General features: G+C 51.1%; 2 protein-coding genes across 2 annotated transcripts in view; one reads left to right on the top strand and one right to left on the bottom strand.

The window, feature by feature from the left end:
* CCN4 (cellular communication network factor 4) overlaps positions 1-12,604 on the bottom strand; it is a 35,036-nt gene that overhangs the window by 6,444 nt on the left and 15,988 nt on the right. The window contains exon 2 of the mRNA XM_032415563.1: positions 6,039-6,318. Coding sequence (XP_032271454.1) covers positions 6,039-6,318 — 280 coding nt within the window. The remainder of the gene's footprint in view (positions 1-6,038; positions 6,319-12,604) is intronic.
* Positions 1-12,604, top strand: part of NDRG1 (N-myc downstream regulated 1) — an 87,287-nt gene that overhangs the window by 69,960 nt on the left and 4,723 nt on the right. The window lies entirely within an intron of this gene.

Below are 12,604 nucleotides of genomic sequence, written 5' to 3'. Positions count from 1 at the left end.
ACTGGAGATTCGGGGAACAAAGTGGACAAAACCATGCCCGCATAGAGCTTCCAGTGCAGTGGGGGTAACACAGGAAAGACGAACAGATCATACAGAGTGTTGAAGGGTACGAACACCAGGGAGAACAGCAAGAGGAGGGGCGGCTGGGGGGGCACCTCACCCAGGTGATGCTGCTTCAGCAAAGGTGGAAGGACTAGAGGAAGTTAGCTGGCACTGGTGTTGGGGGGAGGTCTCCCAGGCAGGGAGGGAGCAGGCCTGGGAGGTTAGGGGGTGGGGGCCAGAGATGAGGTGAGAGAGGGTTTCCTTGGGGGCTCGGAGCTGTTAGCACCTAGACACACAGTATGTGCTCCGTAAGCAACTGTTGACCCCCCTCTAGGAATCGTGCTTCCCAAGAGCACAGGAGGTGCTGAACAGAACAGGCAGTAAGGACAGTCAGGAGGCCACCCCTATCATCCAGGTGAGAGGTGGCCGTGCTTGCACCCTGGAGGGACCCGGAGCCCTGAGGAGGGCTCAGCTTCTGGGTGTGTTTGGAAAGAACAGCCGCCGGATGAGATGGGAGGAGCAGAGGAGAGGGGTCAGGAGTGACTCCTAGTTCTATGACCTGAGCCCTGGCAGGGGAGGGATGGATGCTATGTCCTCGGAGGAGCTGGTTTTGGGGTGAGTGGCCTTAGGCGTTCTTCATTAGATATGAGATCTGGTTAAAGAAACCTAGGGGGCAGGAGGGGTGTGGAGCCGCTGGGCCCCCCAGCACCGCCCCCTGGCTGCTTGAGGACAGTGCCTGGAAGTGCACGCAGAGAGCTCCCAGGCAGCAAGGGTGCCCACCCAAGGACGGCTAGTTTGGAATCCGCAGTCTGCCAATGGCTCCAGTGGATGGCCCCAGTTTGCCGGCAGGTGGTCACTGATACTAATAGTCCCAGTATCTAACAGGAGTGAAGCGTTCCTAAGCGCTGTCTCTGTTCTTGGTTGCCTGACCTGCTGTGTGTCAGGCTTCCATGCATTGCTGATTTCCTCCTAAAAGGAAACACCGCCCCATTTTCACATACAGGAAAACGGAGTCTCAGTGAAGTTAAGTCCCGCGCCGAAGGCGACACAGCTAGATGCTGAGTCTCAGCCTGTGGGAATGTTGGCATGACTGCTCTTTTTCCTGGGAGGTGATCGTGCAGGGTGGAGGCGCAGAAAGGAAGGCACTCCCGCTCACTGGCCATCTGATCTTGTGCCAGGCACCATCTGATATGTTATCTCATTCAGTTCTCCCAGTAAGTTCACGAGGAGAGTTTTATTTTCCCCGTTTGGCAGACAGGGAGGTCCAGTGATTCATTAGCTCAAGGTCACCCAGCTGGTGAAGGATAGAGCTGCACTTCAGTCCCTGGGGATCTGACTCCACAGCCCATTTCCTTCCACCAGACACCAGTAAAGGAGGGGAAATTGGAAAAAAAAAAAAAAAAAAACTAAAGGAAAACAAAACAAAGCAGAGGAAGCCCTGGGTGATTCACTCATCCTTTTGTTCTGAGTCACCCCCGACTGTGCCCTTGCTCTGGGAAGGTGTGAGCACGCGTGCGTGCGCGTGAGTGTGTGTGCACGCTAGTGGAGGGGGCGAAGGGAGTGTGCTGAAGCCTGCTCTCTGGCCGTGTGTGGCGGAACGTTGGAGGGACAAGGCAGTACTGGGTGCCTGGGAACCCTTAGCACACTGGCACCACCTGGGGGGCTTTCAAAAATTCCGATGCCCACACCGTGCCCCAGAATATGGGCGTGGACCTGAGACTCAGTATTTTTGTTACTTTTTTGAAATTCGATGTATTTTTTTAAGATTTTATCTATTTATTTATTAGAGAGAGAGAGAGAGGGCACCCAAGCAGGGGGAGCGGCAGGCAGAGAGAGAGGGAAAAGCAGGCTCCCCTCTGAGCAGGAAGCCCGATGCGGAACTCGATCCCAGGACCCCGGGATCGTGACCTGAGCCAAAGGCGGAGACGCTTAACTGAATGAGCCACCCAGGCGCCCCGCCTGTGATATTTTTTTAAAGCTCCCCAGGTGAATCCAGTTTGCAGCCAAGAGTGGGAACCACTGCTTCCAAAAGCTGCTCCCAGTCTCCTTGGGAATTTGGGGCAGGTGGGGACAGTGGAGGTGCTAGTGGCCCTGAGCAGCCTGCCCACCGTAGGCTAGAGGGAGAGTAGGGTGCATGATATGTATGGTGCCTGGGCCTGCAGCAGACTCTAATGCCCCCTCCTCATTCACTTTTAAACTAATGGAAGGACCGGCTCCTGGTGAAGCTCACCATCTCCTATCTAATCTCAGGCTTGCAAGTATAGGCATGGTGTGGTGAGCCTTCCTCTTACTGAAGGACCTATAGGTCCTTGGCTCCACCATCCAGGCCTTCACTTCCCTCACCCACCCCCTAATGGACTGTCAGCTGCATGGGAGCAAGGACAGTGGGTCATGCCTTGTTGTAACCCAACTGTTGCATTATCACCCACCTATTCATAACTGTGTGAATGAGTCAGTGGATGGAGGGATGGATGGAGGGATGGATGGATGGATGGACGGACGGATATATGGATGGAAGGGAGGTGGGGTGAGCCCTCATCTGTATTGGGCTCCTTCCACGTGTCAGGTTCTTGAAATCCCAACCACCCAAAGAAGTAGGTATTATTTGTCGCATTTCCTTGATGACAAAATTGACACTTAAAAGGTTAAGTAGCTTGCCCAACGTCACCATATTAGTTACGGAGCTGGAATTTGAACTTTAGATCGTCTATCGCCAAAGACCATGCATGAGCTGTCTACTCCTTCACTCTTTACACCGGGGAGTCTAGCCTGGAAGGAGGGCTGCCTCCTCCTCTGAGGATGACTGTGTACAAAACCGAGATAATTTCTGCAAGGGAAAGTTAAAACAAAGCAAGTAAAACAATGACATAGAACAGCCGGTCACATCTGAGGCTTTAATGCGGTCCCTTGTTTATTCTCAACAGCTGCATGAGGTTGGTTTGATCAAGATACTTAAGTGATGTGCCCAAGGTCACGTAGCCAGCAAATGGCAGAGCCAGTATTGAAAACCCAGATCTGTCTGCCTGTAAATTGCATGATCCTTCCAGCAAACCACCCTGCTCTCAGGCCTGGCCCAACTGTATGAAACACAGAGTAAAGTTTGTACAACCAAAACAGCCAAAGAGTGTAATTCAGAGGTCACTCTTTGCCCATAGAAGTATTTAGTTTGGCCCACAGAACGTTTTGAAAAAAAAAAATTTGGAACATATTGCCAACATTTACAAATCATACACAAATCTGGACTTTTGGATTCTCTTGGAAACTGAGCAGAATGGACAAGACCAAGCTCACTTTTCTGCCTGGCCACAGTGACCTCTGGTAGCCAAAGCTTGCATTCACTCATTTGCCATAATTCCACCTTTCTCTGAGTTACGTGTCAGTGTTGGGACTGCTCATTCTTAGGGCCTGTCTTGTCTCGGCCTAGTTACATGCACATCTCCAAACACAGGTTTAACCTGTCTTGGGGACCATCCAATGGTTGAATTGACCATTTGCCACAAGATTGTCTGTGGGACTCTTCTTTCCCTTTCCCCTTCTGGCCCCAAGGTGCCTTCCTCTCTATGGCCCTCAGACCCTGCCCGCTTGTCTTTCTTGCCTTAGGGTTTTGTGAACTCAGACACCATGGCAACATTTCTAGGAAGATGTTTCGTAGAACACTAGCGAGTTACATGTTTGTGTGTATGTGTGTACATGCGATGTGTGTATCTGTGAGTGTGCACATGTGTGGTGGGGTGGAGGAGTGGTAAAAGTCTACCTGGACAAAGCAATTCCCTGTGCAAATAAGTTTCAAAAACAAAGGCCTCTTATATCTCCCATTTTGGAATTTTACAGTGGATGTGAACATTTAAAACTTCTCAGAAATTCTGTATACTTGTTTAACTTTGTTTATTCCAGTGTCTGCAAACCTATATGACCAGGGAACCATTGGCAAGTGTAATACATATTAAAATCTGTGGACCAGTTTTCCTTCCAGATAAAAGGAAAGGAAATACACAGGGGCTCATGGTGAGGGGAAGCTAAGAGGCTCTAGGGAGTGAAAGCAGGACCCAAGATACAAGGAGATACGAGGTGTAGATGGATTGGGAAGGTGGTTTTCCAGGCCTCTGGTGGGGAAGGGCAGGCAGGAGAGGCAGTTTCAGGGCCTGCACAATCTCTGGGTCCATGAGAGAATGTCTATAAAGACATGGTGCCAGGCATGTAGTAAGATGTCAGTACAGCTGTAGAGATGAGTATGATCACTGTGAACTGACCTACCTTTTTAATGACCTTGAAAAACAGCTCTAAGAGGGAAAGAAATGATGAGACAGTCTCCTGTAACAAAGGGATTCTAGTGTAGGAAGGCTCAGCCAGATTTCTCACCGGGTATGAGGAGAGACTATATGACTTTCTATATAGATAAGTAGTCAGTCTCAAACTTGGGTGTAAATGAGAATCACCTGGGAACCCTGTTAAATGTTTATATGCCCACCTTCACTTCTAGAGAATTTTACTCAGTAAGTCTGGGGTGGGGCTCAAGGATAACATTTTTCACCAACACATCAGATGATTCTATGCAGGTGTTGCTGCAAGTTCTCTTTGAGCACACTGTTTTGTGGGGCTAATAATTAGTCTGAATAAAAGGGGAAAAGTAAAGGATGGGAGAATCAAGGGTGGTACTTGGAAAGCTAAAGACAGATGACTTTGAATGAAAGTTGAAGCATGAATCAATGATAAAAGAGCAGAAAGTGCTTATAATTAACTGTGAGGCACAGGTAGGATTGTCTGACTTGGAATTATGGTCATAACCCTCATCAACCATCCACCTCAGGAGATATAATAGGTTAGCTGAGGATGAGAGACAATGCTATGTGTGAACATGTAATTGGGTGCATATGGCGTCATAGTTATGGAGAAGTCTTGATTCAGCACTAAGGGAAGAAAGGTGTTCTTGGGTTTATGAGGCTTTGTGTACTTTTTCAGAAGTTAGGCTACTGTGCCATGATGCCTAGTAACCTCTCTTCATCATGCTGGGTCATGTATTTTGGATAAAAGCTTGGACGATTCAAGCTAAATGACTGCCATTCCAGATAGAAGCATGAGATCAGAAAGTCCCTGAAAGGAAGTCTCTGGGAACAAAAAAGGACATGATAGAGCACTTGAAGAGCAAGCAAACAACAACAGTTGTCCCCCCACTATGAGGATATTATAAAGAGCAAAGTAAAGAAAAAGCAAAGGCAATTAGAACCCCAGGAAAAACAAAAAGCTTCATGAGAAAGAAAATTCAAACAAATACAGTATCTCATGCTTCAGCAACATTATTTATGTAGTCATAATATTGTAAATACTGATTATTGTATAACCAAAAATCATGAAAATAAAACCAAGATAGGTGATGTGTCTGGTGGTATTGAGGAGTTAAGTCATCAGCTGTCATATAGGAACATTGATAGGTTATCCAAAATTGATATTTTAAGCCAATCAAGTTATAAGAGAAGACATATATTATATAGTGATAACTACCAGAAGAAAGGGCTAAAAAGTTAAAAGTGACAGTGGTAACTGAAGGAACATGGGTGTGTAGGAAGGGATGATTGTAGCCTGATAGATTTTATTCTTTCAAGGTTACTGGATTTAAAAAAAAACATATTATTTAAATTTAGAATGTTACTAAAATATCTGGGGCTCTGATGGGTTTCAGTGCCCCTGGAAGGCATAGGCATCCCGCAAAGGGTCTACAACTCAGAGAATGAAACCATGCTTAGGTCTTCCTTGGTGGGTCCCTATTCCCCATTCAGCCATGGGTGTGCCTCCAGGACCGAGAAGAGAGCAGGAAGCCAGGCTCTGGAGGCAAGAGGAATGCAGGCATCCCTCCCTCTTCAGGAAGGTCCCAGCTTCTGACCTTTAATCATAGACTAGAGTAGGAAGGGGGCAGAGACTGGCCAGGGGAAGGGCTACAGGTGAGGGCTAGAGCTGGGGGTGCTGGGGGCTGGCCAGAAGGTAGGGAGGGTCTCACTTACGTGCACACACTCCTATTGCGTACCTCGGGCGGTCCCCACTGTAATCGCAGTAGAGGCCCCGGTGGGGGTCACAGATGGCTGCCTCTGTGCAGTTGTCCCCGAGCTGCTGAGCACACATTTTACAGCATTCACAGCCGTCTGTGATGAGGCTGACCCCCAGCGGGCAGCGGGGTGGGGATGGCGGGCACTCACATGGCCACTTGCAGAATTGGGGGCGTGAAGATGTATCCTCCAGTGGCACTGGGGTGAAGGCCATGGCCGTGGGGGCTGGAGGGAAGGCCTGTAGGGGAAAAGCAGAGATAAAGGGCTGCCAGGCAGGGGTGTCAAAGCTTAAAGGGTCGGCAATCACCTTCTCATCTTCCTGGTGTTAAAAGGTTTACATAAAATTATGGTTTTTTCTACCATGTTTTTAATAGCCAGACATCTCCTTTCTCTTCAGTAAAACAAATAGGAGCAAAGAGCCAGGAGGTCGGAGAAGTTAAGCCAATTTCCCCAGTCCCCTTACTGGAGGTGGTGGGGCCCTGATTCTATGTCAGAACTCTGGCCACACTAAGCCTCATATGTTTCCTTCCATCCTCGAGCATCCCGCAACCTGGGTGTGTTTCCTTCCATCCTCAAGCATCCCACAACCTGGATGTGTTTCCTTCCATCCTCAAGCATCCCACAACCTGGGAGGGCACTGAGTCAGTCTCATTTCACAGATGTGGGACCCGAGGCTCTGAGTAGCGAATGCCTTCTGATGAGTCATGTTTTGAGGTGCAGCCCGGATCCCATTGCCTTTCCTCCTCTGAGCAAAGAGCCACCCTCTTCACTCCACTATGGGTCCTTGGGAACTTGCAGAGCCAGATGACTCATACTTGACAGCAGGTTTTAGCCAGATGACCTATTATTATTATAATTAGTTGCCCTCTGAGCCCCAGGAAAGGCTGCGGTGGGGTGGCGGCAGGTGACCCCTTCAGAGCCCACTGTGGCTGGCTCTCCCTGTCCTGTAGAAGGGAGTTAGGCCCCTGTTGCTAGTGCCAGGCCTACAGACAGGAGTCCCCCTGCCCACGCACCTCCCATGGCCCCATTCCCATCCCCAAGCCCCCAGGTTCATCGTCACCCTGAAAATACGATGGACGCAACACTGGGAAGCTGGGAAGAGGAGAGATAGGCCCAAAGAGCCATCCCTGCCCTGAAGAACAGGGAGATAGAATGGGAAGCTGCTCTGGGGTGTCTTTGAGTTTAGGAGTTTCAAGCCGCCTGTATCTCTGGGAGCCAGTCACCTTCGCACCCCCTCTGGCTGCCACCCTGAACCCCTGTCCTGGACCCTTGCTCTTTACATTGGAGGAAGCAGAGACCGCAGGAGAAAGGGAATTGTCTGAGGACAGAGAGTGTGCACACGGCTCCCGGCCATTCTCCCATCCCCAGGCCAGTGTGATCCCTGCCAGGGAGCATCCCGTCCCGGGCTTCTGAACCGTGACTCCAGAATTCCAAGGTCAGCAGAGGTGGGGACCAGGGCTTCACCCCCTCCACCTCGAACCCGAGAAACCCTGCTCGGTGGAGCTTAGAGATCTGCATTTCAATCTTGGAACGACACATGCTGACATATTCAGATTCTTCTTCCCTTTTCCCGGGGAGGAAACTGAGACCCAGAGAGGCAGAGGAACATGTCCAGGATGACACAATATGTGTCAGGATCTAGGCACAAACCACTCTTATAAGTCTCATTTCTACACCCTTCACCTCTGCCCTCTGGGTTCTTGTAATTGCATAACAAACGTTGCTGAGCTAGCTCATAGCCTCTCTCAAGTTCTAGGCATTTGAAGATGAATTTAAAAATTCTTGGATTTTGAAGAACTCACAGCTTATGGGAGAGGCAGACATTAGAGGTGATTTCTTATAGCTCAAAGCTGTACACAGAGTGCTGGGTGTCCCAGGGGGGCCCAGGGAGCTCCGTGAAAGTCAAGGCAGGAATCGCTCTGCCCCAGGGCTGTGAAGTCCACCCTTGCACACTTGGCCAGGAGGACCAGCGGCTGGGAGAGATCAGCGGCCAGGAGAGATGATCCAGATTGAGGGGCTGGATTCATTGGGCTCTTGGTTAGGGGTTTCACACATAATCCTTTTCACTGTAAATATTGATTGAACTCTTGAAAATCAAATGGGCAAACCTTGATTTGAGGCTTCTATGACCTCTGGGCTTGGTTTCAGGGCTCAGTCGTGCCCACTCCTTTCCTACCACAGGACCTCTGCCCCGAGTTCCCTGGGACCAAAATGTCCTTCCCGCCTCCCTTCACTTGGGCACTGCCACTCAGGCCCCCCCTTAAGGGCCTCCCTCAGAGAGAGTGCTCCTGGCCGGCCGACCTGAGCACCTGGCCTGTCCTGCTGATGCTCTGCACACCTGGTGGCCAGACTTGTGTGTGTTCGGGAGACTAAGCAAGCCCTCGGGGAGGAGGGCAGGGTGGGGCCCTCCACACGGGGCCTCGCCCACAGCAAGGCACCGCAGGGAGGCCTGGGGGCTGTCTGCCACCCATTTTTCCAGATGCCATTGAACCTCTCCCCTCCATCCCGCCTTATCCTATCCTCACTGGGGGCTTCTCTGCTAGGCTAGAGACAGAGACCCAGGATGGCCAGGAGAATCATGCCTGCAGCCACTTCCATTGTCCATGGGTGACGTGGCTGGGCAAGGCCTTGCTGGCCGGGATCCAGGAACTCTAGGAGGTGGGCAGTGCTGGTCCCTGTTCACCTGGGGGATCAGTTTCCCTGCCCCTGCTTGCTTTTCCTCAGAAATATAATGCGACACAACAAAACCCCAAACCCCCTCATCAATAAACCAGCCAGATGTGTGCATGCACACACACGCGCGCACACACACACACACACACACACACACCCCTCTTTCTGACTCTGCGGAGAAAATTTTCCTCATCATTCTGTGACACTAGAAGGCTCAGTCCTTCATAAGCACCCATGAACTGTCTCTAATCAGTCCCCAGGCCCTCAGGATATATATACTCTTGGCAGAGGAAATTTAAAAAAGCCCTTTCCTGGGCGCCTGGGTGGCTCAGTTGGTTAAGCAACTGCCTTCGGCTCAGGTCATGATCCTGGAGTCCAGGGATCGAGTCCCACATCAGGCTCCCTGCTGAGCAGGGAGTCTGCTTCTCCCTCTGACCCTCCCCCCTCTCATGTGCTCTCTCTCATTCTCTCTCTCAAATAAATAAATAAAATCTTTAAAAAAAAAAAAAAAAAAAGCCCTTTCCTCCAGGAAGCCTTCCAGGCCTTCCCCCATCCCTCCCCACCAGATCGTAAACTGTAAAGGCCTCACTGCTGTCCGTGTGCCTGAAGCATGGCCCAGAGCCCACGGCAGGCATGTGTCAGTGTTTCCTAGTGGGACGGCCACACGGGGGGCTGTTGACTACACGGGGCTTTGGTGTCACTTGATACTCAAGACTTCCAGTCCTGGAACCTCTCCTCTTTGCTCGGATTAAATTTGAGTGTCAACAAAAGAACATGGGACCTGAGACAGCCAGCAGTGTGTTCCTTCTGTGTGGCCTTGGACAAGCTTCCTAACCTTTCTGGGCCTCGACATCCCCATCTGTGATACGGCCACAATAATGCCCCCCTCTGGGAGCTATGGGGAAGGGGAGAGCCCATGTATGCGGAAGCACTGGTAGGGCCTGGCACGTGGCAGGCCCTCAAAAGCATGACTTCTCGCTTGCATTTCTTTGTCGGGGGTCCTCCCGAACCCCCATAGGGCTCAGCATGGGACTTGTGGGGTTGGGCCCTCTGAGCCGGGCTGGGATGGGCTCTCATCTGGCAGGTACCCCTCTCCACGTGGTCACCATCTATTCTGGGGTCTCCAGGTTAAAGCCCCCCAGAAGGAAGGCTCCTTTTCAGTACCTGCTGGGAGCCCCAGAACACAGAGTTCCTTAAGAGAAACCAGTTAGGGGAGCTGGGGCAGCGAGGGATGGGCTCTGGGAGGGAGGTCAGCTTAGCTCAGACCTTGCTATTGGCGCCATCTGCTGGTGGGAAGCCTCCTAGGCCTCAGTCCAGGGGAGAAGGTAGAGGGAGTGTGTGGGGGGCCTGAGAACTCCTGAGTCTGATGTGAGCCCCTTGAATCCTTGCTGCCTTGCCCAGCGTTGACACCACAAGGGATGTGACTGTGGATTCTTCCTGATGATGAATTCTCTGTGTGTGTGTGCACGCAGGGAAGCAGAGGGGTGCCATGTGCTTTCTGCCCTCAAGAGTGGACCGTTTAGTTGGGGAAATGTATCGACTCTTTCATGCATTCTATGGACAGATGCTTAGTGAACAGCTACCACGTGCCCGGCTTTGTGCAAGGCTTGAAGGAAGCAAGGGTGCATGAGACACAACCCCTCTGCTCACCAGCTTACCGCCCATGGGGCCAACAGACACGAACATGGTAATTGTAATTCAGTGTGATCAAGGCCATACTGATGGCACCACACATTCCTGCACGCCCCCCTCCAGTCACCGGGTCACTCAACGCACCTCTAGTCGGCTCTCCCTGGGTGCCAAGTGTTACACTAGGTGCTGGGCCGACAGTGGGGGATACCACAGGGAAACAAAGCCGACCTGCCTGTGGGAGCACACAGGAAGGCTGGCCATGTCTGCTGGGACTGGGGAGGGCTTCTCCGGGAGCTGGTGTGGGAAGAATAACAGGTGTGTGAAGACGAGCAGGAATAGAGCACTGAGGAAGGGCACCAAAGCAGATACAAAGGCCAAGAGCAGTGAGCACGGGCTTGTGTCTGGGGCGTGGGGAGAACTGCAGTGAGCTGGTGCAGGGTGCAGACAAGAGGTACGAGGAGATGGAGGCTGGAACAGATCACAATGAGGTCATTGGCAACTAGATCAAGGAGGGACCCGAATGCCTGGCTAAAGTCTCAGGCTTTTGGCTGGAGTCTGCTGCCTTCATTCATTGAAGGATTTTAGCAGAATGATCAGGACAGATTTGTGTTTCAGAAACATCACACTGTGTCAAGTCTAGTCTTTACAACGTACTGTCCATGTGACTCTGGGAGTTCAGTTTCTGAGCCTTGGTTTTCTCTGCTGTGAAATGCCATTCCTACTACTAGATACCCCCACCCACCAAGGTTCTGGGAACAAGCACCAAATGAGATCATGGCTACGGTTTCTAACTTATCTAGCCAGTCCATTCCATTGCAGACCATAGCTGCGGTGACCGCTAGGGGCCAGTCGTGAGCTAGATTTCAGTTTCTGTGGCTGATCTTTTGTCTTCCCCACAGTGGTTGGTATCATGAGCTCCATTTTACAGATCAGCAAAGTGACTTGTTCATGGTCAACATGTAGTAAGTGACAGAATTTGGACTTAAACTCAAATCTGCTGGGTTCATACTTTTCCCACTACTGTACATGAAGGAGAATTTTCTAATGGAAGGAATCAGTTGTGAGGTTGTGAGCGCACCATCAGTGGAGGTAATCAAGAAGCAGCTAGAAAACCATCTGGGCTGGGGGCTGTAGAGGAGTGTCAGGCTTCACAAAGCCTGTCACATAGTGGGTGTCAATAAACATCTGTCAATAGAATGAAGGAGTCAATGTACATTTCCCGGTGACACTGTCTTCTCTCGAGGGCAGAAACCATGTGCCATCCATTTCCCTGTGTGCACACACACACAGGCCCTTACCTCATAGCTAATATCTATGGGTGTTCGTTATATATGAAGAACTTCTAAAAAAATTATTTATTTATTTTTGAGAGAGAGCGAGTAAGTGGGGGGAGGGGCAGAGGGAGAGAGAGAAAGAATCTCAAGCAGGCTCCATGCTAAGCACAGAGCCCGATCTCATGACGCTGAGGTCATGACCTGGGCTGAAATCAAGAGTCGGACATTTGGGGCGCCTGGGTGGCTCAGTCGGTTAAGCGTCTGCTTTTGGCTCAGGTCATGGTCCCAGAGTCCTGGGATCGAGCCCCGTGTCAGGCTCCCTTCTTGGGGAACCTGCTTCTCCCTCTCCCTCTGCAGCTCTCCCGGCTTGTGCTTGCTCTCTGTCTCTCTGTCTCTGTCAAATAAATAAATAAAATCTTAAAAAAAAAAGAGTCGGACGCTTAACCAACTGTATATGGAGGGCTTTTGATGCCCTGTCTCCTACAGTTCCCCCAACAAATCACGAGGCAGGCTTACTAATTTTCCTGGAGCAGAGGCAACAGGCTCAGAGAGGTTGAGTGACGGCAGGAGGCCACACAGCTAGTCACGTTTGGGGGGCGGGGCAGCCGGGATGGAACAAAGGCTGCCTTGCCCGAAGATCTTGAGCCCTTAACTCTTCTGCCATCTGTGGTCACCCTCCCAGAAGAGACTGCGCTCCTGTGGTCGTTGGGAACACGCTCCCCTCACAGCTGACCAAGGCAAGTATCCAGAGGCTGGCAGCTCTGGGAGAGGCTGTGGGGATCCTTGTGTGAAGTGTCTGTCCCCTCAGGATCGCATTTCCCGACAAGTGGAGACCTCAGGCGTTCATGTCACTGCCACAGCTGAGGCCAAGCGGCCCAGCGCCCTGTTTCAAAGTCCTGCTCCCTCCAGAAACTCCAGCCCGAACTACGTCCTGGGGTTGAGCGG

This window comes from Phoca vitulina, unplaced genomic scaffold (genome assembly GCF_004348235.1).
Source record: "Phoca vitulina isolate PV1807 unplaced genomic scaffold, GSC_HSeal_1.0 scaffold18, whole genome shotgun sequence".
Classification (NCBI taxonomy): Eukaryota; Metazoa; Chordata; class Mammalia; order Carnivora; family Phocidae; genus Phoca; species Phoca vitulina.
Note: the sequence above shows the minus strand (reverse complement) of the source record. Positions and strands in the feature narration are given on the sequence as shown.